The sequence below is a fragment of the Solea senegalensis genome, linkage group LG3 (assembly GCF_019176455.1).
Source record: "Solea senegalensis isolate Sse05_10M linkage group LG3, IFAPA_SoseM_1, whole genome shotgun sequence".
In the NCBI taxonomy this organism is placed as follows: domain Eukaryota; kingdom Metazoa; phylum Chordata; class Actinopteri; order Pleuronectiformes; family Soleidae; genus Solea; species Solea senegalensis.
Window position 1 is genome coordinate 4619591 of NC_058023.1, and position 18284 is coordinate 4637874.

Consider the following 18284-nt stretch of genomic DNA (forward strand, 5'->3'; position numbering starts at 1 on the left):
GTCACCGGGTTCACAGCTACACACCAGATGCTCTTGTACGTCATCAGTGCACAACCCTAACAACAGTAAAACCCCACTACACAATAACCTGCGTTTATTTTTATATATTTTACATAAATAAACGGACATTTAAAACTTGAATGCGTTACTACCCAGAATGTATAATCATTTCAAAGTAAGAACTGTTTGCTATTTGTAGCCAAAGACAGGACATTTATTTCATATTTTATACGAGGACAATAAAATCTCTATTCTGTTCTAAGTTTGACAGACTGTCCCAGCTACAGGTTACATAATTAACCTTTAGTCCTTTGCGTTATGAAATAATGATAAGGGAAGCGTGAAGAACGATCTGCTTCAAGTCATTGGGAGTTATATTAAAAGGTCATGTTCATCTTCAGAAATAGCCAGCGTTGCGTTACCGCTCTTTCCAGCGCGTCACCGTCCTCATAGATCTTCTTTTCCGGCAGAAATTAGACATTATTCTGGCAAAATATGAAAATAAAATACTTAATATCTGTGACATAATGTGTGATAACTGAATTAATTTAGTACAGTACATAAACAGTGATAGAAAAGATAAGTGAACTTAAGGTAAGTGAAAGTAGAAAGTTACTTTTAAATTCAAAAATAAGGTCTTTATACTGTGTTTGAAAATAAAAAGAAAAATGGGGGCTTTAACTGTGTCAATCCAAAAAAATAAAACTTCCTTTATGTGCACATTTAGAGATTAAGATTAGAGAACATCCGATTCTGGGTCAGTTTTGGATTAATCCAGGCACCTACTGTGCGCAGTGTTTTCCTCCCACGTCTTCCACGTCTGTACTGTATCCTGCCTCTGTTTCTATGGCAACAGCGAGGCCGAGGCTCATGGATATTGTAGTACGCCATTAAAAAATAATCCAACACCGCAGAATTAAGGAGGGAATGCCAAACATTTCACCAGGAAAAAGGCGAAATGAATGATAATAAATACAATGTTAACCTGTTTTGTAGATATCCTGAAAATGATTTACTTTAAGGAAAGTTTACAATGTAAAAAAAAAAAAAACGTACCAAAATGGTGGCTGGTTTTCCACGTATTATACAGAATAAATATTGATTTAAAAATACACAAAAAAATTACACTGTCTAATTACTTAAAGCACAATTTGACCATAGTTACAGCCAATTTAATTGTTTCTAACACACATTTTTTTAATGTATTTAAAGAGTATTGTCTCTCCCAATGAGAAAGAAGAAAACCTTTCACGAGTCCCGAAAAACGACCTGTGTGCAGCGTTATATCCACATTTATCTCATATATCGGGACATAGACAAAAAAAAATACCCAGATATCAACCTAACAGAAATATTGAGATGAATTCTAAAACGGTGATTCTCAAACCTTTTATACCAAGTAAAATATACTATTTATTCTTTAAAGGAAACACGCGGGTTAGGAGTCGCGTCCTTTAAATCACTTTTAAACGGAGATCAAACTCTGTGAATGGGATAATTGTAGGGTTTTGGGCTGCACTTGTATCCAGGGGGCGGCAACAGCAGCAGAGCTAATTACAGCTCTGTTAATTAAGGCGGCCAAGTGGAGTAAAAAAAAAAACAACAACGACGACTTCTCACAGACGGCGACGTTAACAAAGCTGATGAGAGGGAGACGGAGTACGAGTCGCTGAGAGGCTGAAGAAACTTCCAGGATTATTACTTACAACATTTTAAAAGAAAATAGTGTGGTGAAATACTTCTTCTGGATCCAAAAATCTAAAATATACAATACTTAATTGTTATCTCTGTCAGAAACGTGGTACATTTACATAATGTTAGAAAAATGAAATAATTACTGCCTCAGTTGGGGAACCCAATTCCTATCAATCTTTGTTATTTGGACATTCTTAATTGACCCCTGCCACAGAGGGTTAGTGTGTGGGGGTAGTTAATTTTTTTGCCCGTGGCCCCTTTAAGTCTCCTGAAAAGCCCCTGATGAAGAGTGTGCCGAGTTTGTCAACTCACTGTGGGTCACCCTGCTGTTTTTAATCTATAGATGGGATGGGGGGGGTTTACACACACACACACACACACAGTCCATGTACTGCGATATCAGCGTCCACACTAATCATCTCAATGTTTGCCGCACCAGCAGCTGATAGGAAGCACATGTGTTGTGACTTTGTGCATCCAAGCTTGTTAGATTATCACAAGTGACCCCTATTAGAGTCAGGGTGACCTCACACACACACACACACACATAACATTCTCCCTGTCCCTACTCTCTCTGACACCGTGCTAGAATCAGCACTTTTCCGCTTTCTCCGTTTCATTTTTTTTCCCTCCACATTTTACCTCATCTCTGCTCCTTCTCGTCCCAGAGTCAAACGTCTGTCTTTCATGATATCACTCCCTCCCTCCCTCTCGCGCTATCCTTGTGTCAATCTCTGCGTCCTCGCTCTTCCCCCGCAGAGGCGGCGAGGGAGCACAGTGCAGGACGCAAGCGCTCTGGTGACATCAACAGGAGACAAATGGGCCGTCGTTTGCTATCTGGGACAGTGGTGTAGCAGCGCGGGCGACTCGCACTGTACACAACACGTAAAAACACACACAAACCTTGCACTTCGCTCCCTCCCTTTATCTCTTGCTATCTCACACACACACACACACACACACATACAGACACAGGGGAAAAAAAGGGGATGCAGCGTGTGCTGCTTCCATCAGCACTTTCACTGCTGTCCTCACCAGACTGTCCCTGTCTCCTCTCATGTCCTTAATGACTCCCACACTGTCTCCTCTCTCTTTTTCTTATCTTCTTTTCATCTTTCATCCTCTCACTATTTCAATCCCTTTCCGGTATTTTCTTTCTTGACTTTTCTCCCACAGATGACTACACACGTGGGGGTTTCCTCGAGGAAATTCACCTTAGAAAACATTTGGTAAAAAAAGGAAACCTAAAAAAATCTAAAATTTAAAAAGTAAAACAAACATGAAATAATCACCATAGAGAACGAACGCTGAGCAGAACCTTGGCTGACATATGTAAACCAGTAAACCAGGGGTCTCAAACTGGCGGCTTGTGGGCCAAATGCGTGAGCATTAGTATTATTGTAAGGAGGATAGCAAGCTAGTATTAGCATTTAGCTCAAATGAGCACAGTTCCCTCGGATACAAACATGGCTGCTGACTAAGATCTGTAAAAACTAGAGGTTTATGTTGTGATTTAATGTCTTAATATATTAAAAATTATTTTCACACACTAGACCTGGACCACACTGGTTTTTTTTTATTTATTTAGTCAGTATCAGGGGTTTGAGAGGCTCAACAGTGCTGGGCAAATTCATTCACTTGATAAATGACCTACAGTTTCGTATTAAATCAGCAATGTGATTTAATGTGGAATTCAATTACATGAATTAAACGCCAGTGTAAAATAATAAAATACAACCATTTATTTTCTTGCTCTACGGTAAAAGATGTGCCGCAAAACAAATGACCACTAAAATACCCCAGAACATAAAGTAAAGTAGGGAAAAATCGATAAATTGAGGGAGGCACGTGCGACGAATGCTGGGTGGGAGAAGAAAAGTGAGGAGGCGAAAAGTGTGTCGAACATCTATTGGAGGTGGTGCTTTTAACCTTTCAAAGATCGATTTTACAATAAGTGACTCCAACGTGACCCCGTTTCTACCTCTTACTTGAACGCTCGTCTTGTGTTCTGTCCTCCCTCTACACCCCAATTCCTGTAATTCCATGAACAAATACAACCCTCCCCTCCAGGACTAATTTTCTCTCAGGTCCTCACTTCCTTCTTTATCTTTGTGTAGCCTTGTACATGTTGGGTCCTGGACGGTCAGAGCATCAAACATTCCCCGGAGAAACAGAATAAGTAGCCACTGTACAGGAGGAGGAGAGCTGAGGCCGAGGCCTGGAGAGACTGCAGAGAGAGAGAGAGAGAGGGAGGGAGCCATTGTTTGGAGTTTCCTGCTGGTTTGTTTTTGGTACATATTGGCCTTTCATTCAAAGACTTGGAAGCAGAGGAACATGCTGACAAATGATAACAAGCCAGACAATGGCGAGACAAGGACTTCGCACTAAGTGCTAATCACACACCAGCCTGAGGCGACGTTTACATTTAAATGAAATATAAGGTGCGTTTCCACACAAAGGTTCTGTTTGGTACCATTTTGGTACAGTAAATTGGACAGTACAGTCCCTTACGTCCATTCCATGCATTCTTTTGGTGCTATCCCAAGACATAGTTCCAGTACGGCTCGGCTCCACTGGATCGTTGTGCTTTTTTCAAAAGAACGTTTTGTAAATGTCGCAGTGGGGATTTCATCAACGTTTGATCATTTTTTTGTGACGTGATCAGTGGAGAGATTCTTTGGTCTAGTTAGGGTTTTGGCGATGGTATTGAATGTCTAATCAATCAAGATATTGTTGTTGTTGTTTTTTACAGTTTTGCCGATTTTGTGATGTCATGAGCAGGTAGATTCTTAGCAAAATTCAATGGGAACATACTTGGGTGACCACCTATCCATCACAAGAAATTCTTGATTGATTCGTTACAAGCTGTAGACAGGAAGTCGGTTTCTTACAGCCAATGAAAACACAGCCTCTTGTGGTGGCGGAGGTAATGAGGAGCTGCAGACTGAAAGATCCAGCACCGGTTTTGATCCTGAGACGACAAACTCTTTGAGTGGCTTTGTAGCAGCACAAAAAAGTGAAATCGTGATCAAAGTTATTGACTGGCTCTTGATCGCTCATCAGACTCTGAGTGTCGGGGGAGGTGAGAGCCAGGATTTTATCTTGGCAGGACGGGGAAAAAAAGCTGGGGGTGAGGAACTGAATGAGTATCAATACACACTGTCAACCACTATAACACACACACAATCTCTTTCTACTCTAATCACAATCTCAAGCCCTCTAACAAATGCCACAGCTGTGACACAAATCAGAGATATTAAGACTTAATTCACCTGCCATTTGCTCTGAACAGCAAATTCTCACACTGAAAATTGGAAGCACGGGGTTGAGAGTATAGCAGCGGCAGAATGAAATAGGCCGCATTTAAAGTGGCTGTATTTTGCAGACCTACTTACACCGAACACAACAGCAGACTAAATTTAAATACGTGTCACGTGTTACACTCTGCACGCTGATTTACATTCAGGCTCACAGAGGACTGATGCAGCCAGGTTATGTGGAATCTACACATAACCTGGCTGCTTGTTCGTGTCTAATATCAGTCCTATAGAGTTGTATAAATGTGGCAAGAAGTCAGTGAATACATATTGAACAGGAGTTTTTTTTTTGTTATTTCTATCAATAAACAAGAACAAGAACTAGCTAAGTAAAATTTCCGATATTTAGTGAAAATGTTTAGATTGCCTTTTAGTAGTTGTTTTATCGCACGTTTCCACAATAGAGTTCCAGCACGACTTGGCGCGGCACAGCACGGCACGACTGTACTTGGTTTGTATCAGTCGCGTAGTTTTCCGAGCGGAGTCGTCATGGCTTCGGTTATGTGGGAAATACACAAACTAGTGACTTGTAAAGCAGTTTGTTTTCGGTGTAACTGAATCATTAGAATCAGTTCATTAAAAAGATTTGTTCACAGACTCTGTCTGACACTGAAATAGTGCGGAAAGGGTTGTGCTTTCGGCAGTGCTGTCACTAAAAACGGCAGACCCCTCAGTTAAATGAGATTTTAGACATTTCCTTTGCTAAATGTTGGAGATTAGGGCATGTTTTCAGGATTTTTAAGTCTTTTTAACTGACTTACAGTTCGGCATTGTTAGCTTTGATTTTAGAGTCGGATGTCGCGCTCATGACTCTTCCAGTGACGACACTCTCTGGCATCACATTTTAGTATCAGCTCAGCTTGACTTAAAGGGCTAGGTACCAGGTACTATCACTAATGGAAAAGCAAAGAAAAGACAAGTAGAGCCGAGCCAAGTCGTGCTGGAAGTGTGTAGTGGAAAAGCAGTATAATATGACAGAAAACACTCGACTGAAGAACATTTTGGTATCTTTGGCTGACAACTTACTGGAAATACCCAGCCTGGATTATTGAAAACCAGGAAGCGACATAAAGTGCATATAGTCATTTTAAAAGCGTCAGTAGTTTACGTCACGCACTCAGGTTTGTGTACGTTAAATAAAAAGCTGTCCGTGCAGCTGCTCTGACTTAACTGGATGTAGACGTTCTTTAGAATCAGAGCGTCCATAAGACACAGTAAGAGGCCACCTTCAGTGAGCCAGAAAAGCTGGAACCAGTCAGAGTGTTGATGTGAAAGGGAACGAACAGTCTATTGACCCCAATTCTGTGGGTCTGTGGTTTCTAATTTTACGGCCAGGTTTCTCTCAGCTCCGACGGTAATGGATGGGACCAACACCAGGGAGCAGGGACACCTGGCCACAGAGCCTCAGTCAGCACCGCCGTCCTGACACCTGTGATAAATGTATAAATGTACACGCACGGTCGCTGTGCTACAACCTGGAGCCACAGCACGTGTGGGGTGAGAGCACAAGTGCAGCGCTGCAGTGTGCTGGCTTTTTCACTGCTGAAAAAAAAGTATCCATTGATACCAATAGCAGTCCAATTTAGTGTTTTAAACATCTTCCATGTATACATGCAAGAAACATCTGTCTGTTAATCACATCATTTTCCACTACAGTACCAGCATGCCTCAGCACAGCTCGACTCTACTCGATTTGCTATCGTTGTGATTTGGCTCATGATCGCCGGTTCACCAAAAAAAAAACAATTGGTTGACATCAAATTCAAGGACTTTCCAGGACAAATGACCTCAAGTTCAAGGACAGAATGTGCTGACGACGCTTACGACAGGAGGGCAACTTGGAAGAGCCGCTTCACCCATGGTGCCCACTTTTATCCGGACAAGCGATTGTCCTTGGGATCTTGGTCAAAGTCAGTCTTTATAATTTAAGACTATATTAAGAATATATACGTCAAGCAATGCAGGGCAACACGTTTACCTAAATATCAACTTTACCTTCTTTCTCTTCTTCAAAGTTCAAGCACTTTCGACTTCTGGAAAGTCTCTCTGAACTGAGCATGAGGTCTTTCGGTTTATGTAAGTGTCCCATTATTAAAACAAGCCCTTTGTCTCCACATCCAACTACTTAAACTCATCATCCACGTCTGAACATTGTCTCTAGCGGCAGAGCAAATCAGGCCCGCCAGAGAGTTAAGAGGCTGTCGTTCAAAATCACCTCAAACCCGACTCTTGAGGAAGTTTAGATTGAAGCCAACGCGGAGCCAACTGGAGGAAGTGTTACGTAATGACAATACAACTCATCCACGTTTTCTTTTTTGAAAAAAAAAAAAGGAAGCAGTGCTTCCCCATTTCAAAGAGAAAGCAGAGGAATGCACCTCAGGGTGTGTCAACCTCTGGGTGTGTTTGATTACAGTGCACGCGTGTGTGTGTGTGTGTGCACAGGGCAATAAAATAATCGCACTTAGTGTTTTCATGCATATGTATGTGTGCTTGTAATAGTCTTGTGTGACGAGCAAAGGAAAATTCATCAAAACAAAGCGAGAGACTGCGTTTTTATTAGTTCAACGTTAATTAATCAGTAATAACCATCTGTGTGTGTATAAAAAAATATCAATGTGTTCCTTTACATTTTAAAGGGCGATGAATAATTGATTAACAGTGCAAATGTATGCAGTGTTTTATACAAAGAACAAAGCAGGAAGAAGAAAATTAAAGAGGTAAGTATAGGTGTTTGGTTTGTTTTTTAAGTGTGGTTGTATGAGGTACAGGACTTTAGCCACTTAATAAAAGGCTCAACTTATGGACCTTATTTTCAACAAGCAAGACTTCCGCTTTGGTCAGTTCTCTATGGACTTTGGTGTGGGAGAGTGGGCGGCTTACATTATTCAGTTTCCTGTTGGAAAAGTCAGTTTAACTGTGAGATAAAGCCGTGACAAGTGGCTTAAATCTGCTGACAATCTGTTTTCACAAAAGTGTCAGTACGCCCTACAACCCACAACTTCAAAAAACTTCGACTACTCCTTTAATGAAGCCCCAGAAATCAAACCAAAACTCTTGATTAATTTCTCTTCTCCCTTTTAAAGCATGCAGTGCGCGGTTGCATATAAATTGAGATGTTCTGCAGACATGTAATTTGATCAATCTGACGTCTTTGTGCAAAAACAGTACAATGTTTGTTACGTTTTTAAAAAAAAAACACCACGCAATTAATTAATTAAATCAAAAACATTCTCCCGAACACAGCAGGGGGGCTACTTGAATTTTAATTTCCAATTTTTGTCTTGTGGAATCCTCAGAGGGTCAGCGTTATTATTACAATGCTTTTAATGAAGTTAATTTACTTGATTGTTCGATTGCTACCATCCCCATCGAACTCGCTTCCGGCTCACGCTGAGCTAATTAATTCCTCTGCAACGGGGAAAAAAAACCCAACTCTTTCCATTATTCACTCCACTCTGTTGTACTTTAGTGACCCCGCCCCTTCTTCTTCTACTGTGGAACCCTGGAGGGGCCATTTGCAGTTGGAACTTGGAGTTTATGGAAGGTATATGAGGGTATATGAAGGTTATGGAGAAGGAACGGGCCGCGACCATTTTCAAAACCAAGAAATCGAGCTGGGCTGGACATTTCTGGAGCCAGTACGCAGCAGGTGAGGACAAATTTAAAACACACACACAAGTGTGTTTGGAAAATAAGAAAAGTTCTAGCACAATTCTCTTCTCAAAGTGCCTTTAACAGAACACAAAAGAACTAACGCTGCTATCAAACCTATCTTTGAGGGACAGTGAAAAGTGTTTCTCTAGTTATTTCTGGCGGGTGGGCCACTATGAAGTTGGTCATGGGCCACCATTGAATAGACCGGGTGTAGTGGTGACTACTCTATCTTAAAGACAAAGAACGTCCCTTGTATATCTAACTTACAAAACTCAGAGCAACCTCACATACCCTTGACTTAAGATTACACCTTACCAATCACTGCTACTTTCAGCGACAATGGCCACTTAAATATTTCACGATAAATCAGGACCTGTCTTCCTTATGGGGACAAAAATCAAGTCTACATAAAGCAAATGACTACATTTTAAGGTAAAGACGTGTTTTAAAGTAAGGTCAGGGTTAGGATTAGTAATTATGGTTAAGGTCCGAGAAAGTCTCCAGGAAATTAATGTTAGTCAACGTAATGTCCTATGAGGTCATGGAAACCTCTGCTCTCTGTGTGTGTGTGTGTGTGTGTGTGTGTGTGTGAGTCTCCTACCTCGTTGCCGTACATCATGAGGTGGTGGGTGGTGATAAGGGCTTTGAAGACAACCACCCAGCTGGAGTTGGCCGTGCGCTCAAACAGCGTGTCTGCCAGCTGGGGAATGTTCACGTTCATCTCATTGGTGCAGTGGATCAGATCTGGCACAGACAAAAAAAAAAAAAAAAAAACAACACAGAATAAGAGATGGAAAAATAAACGAGAAGCAGAGAAACAACGTTCGATAACAACAGTAACTTAAACTTCTCATGGAGAGAAAAAACACGGCAAACACACTTTGACCGGATTGTTTTCCGAGGTTCCAGGTTATGTTGATGTTAATCAGCCAGTTACTATAAAATATTGGGGAAGCATGATAATGGGCTTTTGACGATATTGGGAATAATTGGGCTGATAAACCGATATGCATTCAGACATTTTCCCAGCAGGTGTAGATATAAATTTTCTTTAAAAAAAAAAAAAATATTTCTTTCAAAATAAAGTATTAGGAAAATATTACTTGGACTATGGTAATATCGACCGATATCCTGATAGCATCTTGACAAATGATGCATTCTTGTTCTCAACAGGGGTGTCCCGCTCTCGATTCGCGATCAGACATGTGACCTTATCTAATTAACGTACGGGAACCACGCTACGGAACGTCCGATCAATGCTCAAACAAACGTGTGAAAATGTACTGAAATGAGAACTTTATTTTTGGACGAGCCCTGATCTGACCAGATAGCGGCACGGTTCCTCTGCACCGCTGCTGCCGCCACTTTAGTGGAGATTGATTTCAGTGGATTCTACTCGGGTCCTCCGGCTCATCATAAAGATTCAGTGTCTTTAACGTGGCTCCTCGAGCATCACTACAGACACACACAAACACACTGATAAATTGATCATTCACCGCAGATAACGAGGGGTTTTCTTTCTTTCCCTCACGTCTCTGGAGTTCTTCACTCCTTCCTCTACACCAAGTTGTCAGCAATTGGTGGCACGTGGACCGAAGACTGGCCCCGTCAGCGTCAGTATCTGGCCCGGCACATGATCTAACAAATCTGACTTTAAATTATTTCATAAAAAAAAAAATTGACATTTCAGAGATTTTATTCAGAAAATATATGAACCGATTCTACATGTTTGGTTTGAAAAATCTAAATGACAGCACTGCTGTTGTCATGGACAACCAGGTCTGGACTATTATCATATATTAGGTTCAAAGAAGAAGCAGTAATTCTTGAAACGGTACGAGAACGTATCTCACACACATTCCATGTTTTGGCCGAAATATTAAATTGCTTACAAAAAAATCCTTTGTTTTGTTCCTCACCGCAGGACGTTGCACGTTGGTGGTAGCGACTCACGCACCTGGTAACTACGGCAACAGCCTCTCTTTAGATGAGCGGAGGACTGTAGCGAACTCATCGAGAGGTTCCGTCTCCATGAAATCATGAGCGCGCCAAACATGTGGCAGGTGCTCGCGCTCATTCAATAAAAGCCTCGTCTTCGCGCCCACCTTCACTCACTTAAGCACATAATAGTCCACCAGGCACTTGCTGACACACACACTTCAGCCGTCCATTATTCTCACTCGTTCATTCTTACATGGCACCTTTACTTGTGGAGTCAATACAAATGAGTGTGATGTAATGGAATACAAAGGGTACAGTAGATCAAGAGTTTAGGACTGCGACGACGATTCCCTTTGTCTGTTTTTTCACAACCAAAAGGGAGTTTTCTGACTTTGGTTTCTTTGCTGCGTATAACAAAGAAATCATTAACAGTGAATTATATCGCTATAGTTTGCTAATCAGATATTGGAGTTTAAATGAAAACTGCTCTGTTTGGACGTGTATTTGTGTTTTTAAAACCCCAAAAATTGTTTGTTTTAGGCATAATAACATCACTTTTAACTTGTTTGTAGTTTTCCACAGCTGTACAGTGCTGGAAAAAACAGAAAATTCATAATTAATTTGGGGTTGAAGATGAAAGGAGACATTCGGGAACATCATTTCATCAGTAGGGCTGAATGATTTTGAATAATTGTGATCATTTTGAGTGAAATTGCAATTGCAACATGATTCGCATTTTTTTTTATTATCTCTTTTTTTTATTATGATGACATAAGTTGAAGTAGAATATGATGTGTGTAGGTCAGAACAATATTGAATCTAAAATGTCTCCTCTGCCATATTGCAATTTTGATGAAATTTCAATTCATTGCCCCTAATTCCTACACAGATCAGCATCAGCAGATTAAAATCGATGTCGACATAAAATGTTAGTCGAAGCTCTACAATACATCCATTCAGCTGATTTCAGTGACATTCACCTTTTTTCTCTCTCTGGAACTCCGTTTCCCTCCCACTGCATTGTGGCGCGATGATATCAACACTGATTAGAACAATTAACGTCACTGGACTGGAAACGTGCATTAAGAGCGACAGTTGCCTCGCTACTGTTCTGGTTTCTCATGATGCTACCTTTGCTCGAGCTCTCTTTCTTCCTTTCTCTTCCCCCTTTCTTTCATCAGAGCTCATGTTTTTTCATTGGAACTGGAGGGTTGGACACAGAGATAGCAAAGAGAAAGGCTGATTAGGTCAGCGGGGACCCTCCCTGCACGAGTGTGTATGTATGTACTGTATGTGTGTGTGGGGTAATAATGTAAAGGCTACATGTGTAGACTTAATCAGGCAGAGTGGAAAACGTTAGATGTCACTGATGAGAGAAAACAGGAGGGTACAAGACTGAGGAGACTCTGTCCACACTACTATGTTTTCATTGTAAGATAAAAAAAAATTAGAAATTAGCGTCCAGACAAGCATCATCATTTCCAAAAGTCTCTATTTTTTCCCCCATCCAGACTAAAACGCAGCCGCAGAATTTTCAAACCATGGCTCCGTTTTCATTTGAAAACTATGAAAGTTCTCACGGTGCTTTCAAACTGCTCCATTTTGGAAGCTCTAAACTGCGGAGGGAGTGTGGACGACAGGTGTATCCAAAGCAGAATGTATGTGTTTTTAAATGAACCGCTGCTGTCTAGACTTAAACGCAGCCCTAGAGTTTTCTAACACTGGCTCTATTTTGGTTTGCAAACTATGGGAGTTCTCAGAGTTTTCAAACTTTTCCATTTTGGGAGTTTAAACTGCTGAGGATGGTGTGTACGACAGGTTTATCTGGAGGCAAATTTGTTTTTATACGAAACCCAACTGTCCAGACTAAAACCCAGCCCCACAGTTTTCAAAACGATGGCACTGTTTTTGTTTGTAAATTACGAAAGTTCTCACAGCATTTACAAACTTCTCCATTTTGGGGCTCTAAACCGCCAGGGGTAGTGTGGACAACAGGTGTAAAGCTGTGCTTGTGTGTATGAAACCCAACTATCCAGACTAAACCGAAAACTATTGGGGTTCACAGAGCTTAATTAAGCATCTTAATTTTGGGGCTTTAAACTGCTGAGATAGTGTGCATGGTAGGCTTATCCAGAGCAAGATTAAGGTTTCAACTAACAACTATTTTCAGTTTTATCAGTTCATCTGTTTATTATGCAGGATAAAATGGTTGTTTGGTCCATAAAATGTAAGAAAATGTTGATTGTTGTTTCTTAAAATTATGTCTTCAAGTCTTTTTTTGTCCTCAAACCAAATTTATTCGGCTTTCATGACGTCAAGAAAGGAGAGAACATTCACATTTAAAAAGCCGAAAGGTTTTTTAAATTACTCTAAAAACACTTGAAGATGAATTCAGTGAGTCCATTCATAATCGATGAATCGTTGCAGCCCCAGTGAAGAATGATGGAGGATAAGAGTCCAATTGAGAACTACAAGAAAGAGATAAAAATAAAGGGGGATTAAAAAAAAAAAGGACCAGTGATCAAGAATCGAGGAAAGGAGTAAAAGATAGAAGAGATAACGAGATGTGAGAGACATGAGTGTCTCTTCATCCAGACAATTTGCTGGAATCCACAGAGCTCAACCAGCCTCCCTGTCTCGCTTCATATCTCTAAGCTGCAGCACAAGCTGAGCAATTACTTCAACCACAGATGGGAAAATACATATGTTTCATTCTAACAATCATTAACTGCGAGACTCTGACCATAGAAGCCTCGTCGCCGAGACGAGCTGGCTGACGGCCAACTCCGAAGACACTGAAGTCCAGCCAACATCTTTATTACACTATTTCCTCAAATAGAGGCCACGTTCTGTAGCAGGTAACAGGCATTTAGTTGAGGTAGACTTGTATTAGAGAAAGGACTTTACTTTTCAGTATTTTCCACACACAACTTTAGTTTCCATGATGGTGCAGTTCCCGTTTGGTACAGTATGGTAGCCCTGGGTCAGGCTTGCATTTGTGAAACTGTTTTTGTTGTTGTTGCTGTTGATCATCAGGACAAAGATCACACATACATACAGCAAATTTGGCCTGAACATAGCTAGCTTAAGACTTAAGATTTTGTGCTAGACGTGCTAGTAGCCAGGAGCAACCATGGCTGTGAAGCCTCTATAGTGACAGGTTGTAAAAGGTCAAACTGTTTTTTGCCGATTAATCTGCTAAAATGATTCAACTGTCAAACTTGGAACTTGTGCTGGCTCTGCTTTAAAAAAAATTCCACTTGTTAGTTTAATGTGAAAATGTGAATGAAAAATTAAAATTTGCGACTACTAGGAAAAAATTGGCAGCACCGTTTTTTTCACACTGAACACTAAAAAAATGACAATAAAGCCTTTGAATCCTAAAGCTAAAGAGACATGTATCTGTGGGGGAAACTCATCTTAAATCTACCATCAGCAGTTGGAAGTGACGGCTGTGTCAATGTGTAAATGAATGACCTCATTCCCCAACAGGGACTTTCACTGTTCCCGTCTGATGTGAGGCCCATTGTTACAGGTCGTGCGTTGACCTCTGTGGCCTTTCATTGAACCACAATAGACCCGTCAGACTTCCTGGTACCAAGGGACGAGTGCAGGAGCCGGAGAAACCAGCGCCGTGGACAAAATGTGAGGCTGCGTGTGTGGGAGACCGGGACACAACTTTAGAGGCGTTAACAATTAACTGATACATATCAGTAATTGGTTATGAAGTAAAAGACACAAATAGACTAATAGGTGACTCACTGTGAAGCGTTCGATGTTTAAATGTAGCTGCCATGACGTTACCTCTTTCAAACTCTCATAGAAAGACTCCTGTGAGTTTTGCTTCGCTTGCCGTCAAGTAGGCGACTGTGGATCAGTGGTATCAGCGAGTGGTCAACTGGATGGCTGCGAGTTCGTTTTTTGACCTCACGAGTCTACGTGGCGATGTGTCCTTGGGCAAGACCACTTAACCCAACGAGCAGCATGATATAAATAGTGACCGTTTACTCGGCTTTACGAAAATTACTTTACGAATTCATTTAAAAACAAAACCTTACTGAATTGTGCCCCTGTATCTAGAACTTAGGGGTGCAAAACCTTCAACACACAAGACACTGTATGGGGCTTTTTCACCACGTTCATGAACGCCGCCCAATTAACGATCACAAACAAACGGCGGCGTGAGGGTCGACGGACACAAAACGGAAGCCAAACAACGTGGGTTGTGTCAGCAGAGAACGTTCAAGGCTGCACCGTCATCTACTAAATTTGCCGTGTGGCTCTATTAGCTTGGGCGGCGGCGAAGTGAAGCTCGTCAACAAAACACAGACCGAGTCAAGTCTGCTCGTGGTAACACATCTCACATGAGGATAAAACAGTAGGAGACGGACGAAATAGAAGAAAGAGCTTTGCTCGATATCGAAAGTGAAAGTTATCTTGGAAAAAGGGGCAGAAAGAACTCACTTGTTTTTTTGACAATTCTACAACCATAAAATCAAAATAAATCAAGGCGACCTGAATATAAAGTAGTTATAAGAGAAAAGAACCGTGGGCTTGTCGAACCGTTACTAGAAACACATTGAATTGTCCACAGAGATCAAGAGATCCTCACGTTATATGTATCCGTTTTCTGCTGTTGTACAGTTGCTTTGTGTGCGTGTGTGAGGTCATGAAGTCAGTTGTACCAGTAAACACCTGCAAACCTGAACTTGAGTTATTACCTCTGTGTGTGTTTCTTTGTGTGTGTATGTGTGTGCATGTTAGAGAAAAAGAAAGCAGGTGGTCAGATCATGCAGAGGATGAACCAGGGGGAAGGTGGAGACAAATGACATCTGGCCCAGCTGGTTACCTCCAGTCTGTTCTCTACTGTCGTCTCTTTTACCCACCTGCTACTGTGTAATAAACACACAAACAGACACACACAGTCTCTTGTCTCTCTCTATCCAGTCATTTACCTTTCTTGCTCTCCTCTCTCCATTTGCTTCCTGGTTATATTACCCACGTTATTACAACAAATTATTAACTCTAACGTCCAACTATACAACTATACAACTTATACAGCAACAGAGTGGTGACAAAAATGGCTGAAGAATCCCAGGAATTACAAGTGGTTAGTGACAGTCGCAGTGACAATTTAAATCACCATCATAGCCTTGGATATTCTGGTGAAATGTGCCAATTTATTCTCATAAACTCTGGCTAAACTTAATGTTACATTACTTTTATTTAAAATATTGTATGTAATTGCACATAAACATATTTGATGGTACATAAAGCCAACACAAAGTTCAAAATACAAGAGGATGACAATGATATCGCTTTAGCCAAAGTTGAGTAGTGCTCGTATACGCAAGCGTTTTTTATGGGTCTCCCAAAACGCCAGTTACGATAAGAAACTTCTGTGGATCCTCGAAAAAAATAAAAGACGTTCCCCATGCCCTTACTCGCAATGGATTTATGAAAACTTGATGCAGAAATTGAGCGGGGGAAATGTAACCGCTAAGCTCTCTTGCGCTGGATAAATAAAGCAAGTACAACGGCATAAGTGGAGAAGGTTATCGAACCTAACGAACCTCGGACACGTTCACATAACATAAGTGTTAAAACAGGCTAATAATTATCTGAAACTGAATTAAAACATCCTATTTTGGGGGGCATCCGACGAAAAATACTGTTGTAAGGCTATAAAACTCATTCCTCATCCTTAAATTTAAGAATTTTAAACAAAAAAAAGGACAAAAACAGTGACTCGACTTCACAACTATAGCGGAAATGGTTACTCAACAGATTCAGTTGCTTGTTGCAGCTTCTCAAATGCTCCTTTATGACCATTTCTGAATATTCCTTCAGGGATTTGAATCAACGTTCAGATAAAACGGTACTCTTTTGTGTCTGGAAAAGTTATCGAGACAATCTGCAGATCAATCCGCAAAGAAATGTACTAATAATTGCAAAAATAATTTCTCAAGTCTCAAAGACTCTCTTCGACAGTTATACTCAAAAATGTGTAAGTGCATGTTTAAACTTTCCCAAAAAACACATTTTCCCAACCTTCACCAAATCTGAAAAACCCACAAAACTGTGAAATTCTCTTCTGCTCTCGTGGGAAATTTCTTTTCCACAGATTGACCTCACTACAGAACCTCACTGCTGTTAGCTCAGTGTCTCACTGAAGGACATTTCCTCAGGTGGACAGGTTATCCAGTTGTATTTGTAGGACAGTGTTTTCCAACAAAATTGCCCGCCCCGCAGTTCCAAACGCTCCAGAGACAGAAAAGGAGAACATCAAGGTTTGAAGAACGCCGCTAAGTTAACGAGGGTACAGAGAATCTGCAAGGGGACGAACACGCAAACAGACGCCACAGAGATGAAAAGCCAGACGAGGGAAGGAAGGAACCAGAGGGGAGTGCGACCCCAATCTGTTAAAGATTAACGCTCTGTGGTATCAGCACCTTGTCGGGCATGTATTAGTAATCTGTTTCTCTGTTAAGGATTGCGGAATTGGTTTGCCACAAAAGAGGAGGATTCCCCCCGCTCAATCACTGCAGCGTTCTTGTCTTCCTTACCCTCTGAAATCTTCCTGATAGGAGGAGGCGAGAGGTGTTGAACAAATGGATAAAGACGTGTAAGCCTGCTTAATTTCAGAAAGCTGCTTTACTCTTCAATTTAAAGCTTTACCGGCACAGTGAGACTGCCTTTTTTTCTTTTCTTTGTGGAGTAAATGAATCAAAACATTTAAGAAGTCTTTTTGTAATTTTTTTGCACAAAAACTGACACCGACTCGACTTAGACTTTCCCAAAAGGATCACTCTCTTTTTGGTTCTTACAGATTTTCCATAAACACTTTATACACACAAAAGTCCACCAAAATGACTCTAAACACTGCAGTATAAATGCCAGGCCTGTATGTGGCGCTGTAACACTGGCACACTGATAAAGTCTTTGTAAGCCTTTCAAATTACATAAGTTTATTAAGGAAACTACAAAAGCTGTTTAATCTTACTGATGCGTGATGATAAAATGTTTCTACTGCTTTCAAATTTGAACTACAATTTTACTCATTTTTATTTCACTATTTCTTCCGCCTGCGCTCAGTGATGCAAAAATATTTAGGGTTTGCAGATTGCTGTAGGAACTGCAACTGCCCATTATTTTCATTATCTAATAATTGGGTACTTGTTTGGTCCCTACATGTGTCCGAAAATGTAACGTTCAATACAACATAAATAAAACAATAACGTTCTCAAATGTCTTTGTTTTATACAAACCAAATGATTCTGTTTCAATGATTTCTGGAGCAAAAGCAACCAGAAAATATTCTCATTTTAGAAGCTGGAAACTCAAAAAAAACCACTCAAAATAGTTGATGATCCATTCGCCCTCATGTCAAGCACCATTATGTGTCTTGCTGCCATCTATTAATATCAAAATATTGAATTATATACTTTAGCCAGGCATAAATTTAGTCTCTGTTGGTCCAAAACTGCACAGATATGGGTTTTTTCTGCAGCTGATGTCGTCACACGAGATAACAAATATAAGTTTGTCAAAATTTGACATATTTAGTAGCATTTTTATTTGTGACTCTGGTCTGGTTTTAGTCAGACTAAAACAATTACCTTTTCGGGTTTTTCTACCATCTATAAACATCAACATATTGAATTAAATAATTTTGCG

At 40.6% G+C, this 18284-nt stretch overlaps 1 protein-coding gene across 3 annotated transcripts in view; it reads right to left on the reverse strand.

Annotated features, from left to right (window-relative positions):
* Window positions 1–18284, reverse strand: part of si:ch211-200p22.4 (phosphatidylinositol-binding clathrin assembly protein) — a 74640-nt gene that overhangs the window by 42165 nt on the left and 14191 nt on the right. For all 3 annotated transcript variants that reach the window (XM_044020317.1, XM_044020316.1, XM_044020315.1), the window contains exon 2: window positions 9268–9410. In XM_044020317.1, the coding sequence (XP_043876252.1) occupies window positions 9268–9410 (143 nt within the window). The remainder of the gene's footprint in view (window positions 1–9267; window positions 9411–18284) is intronic.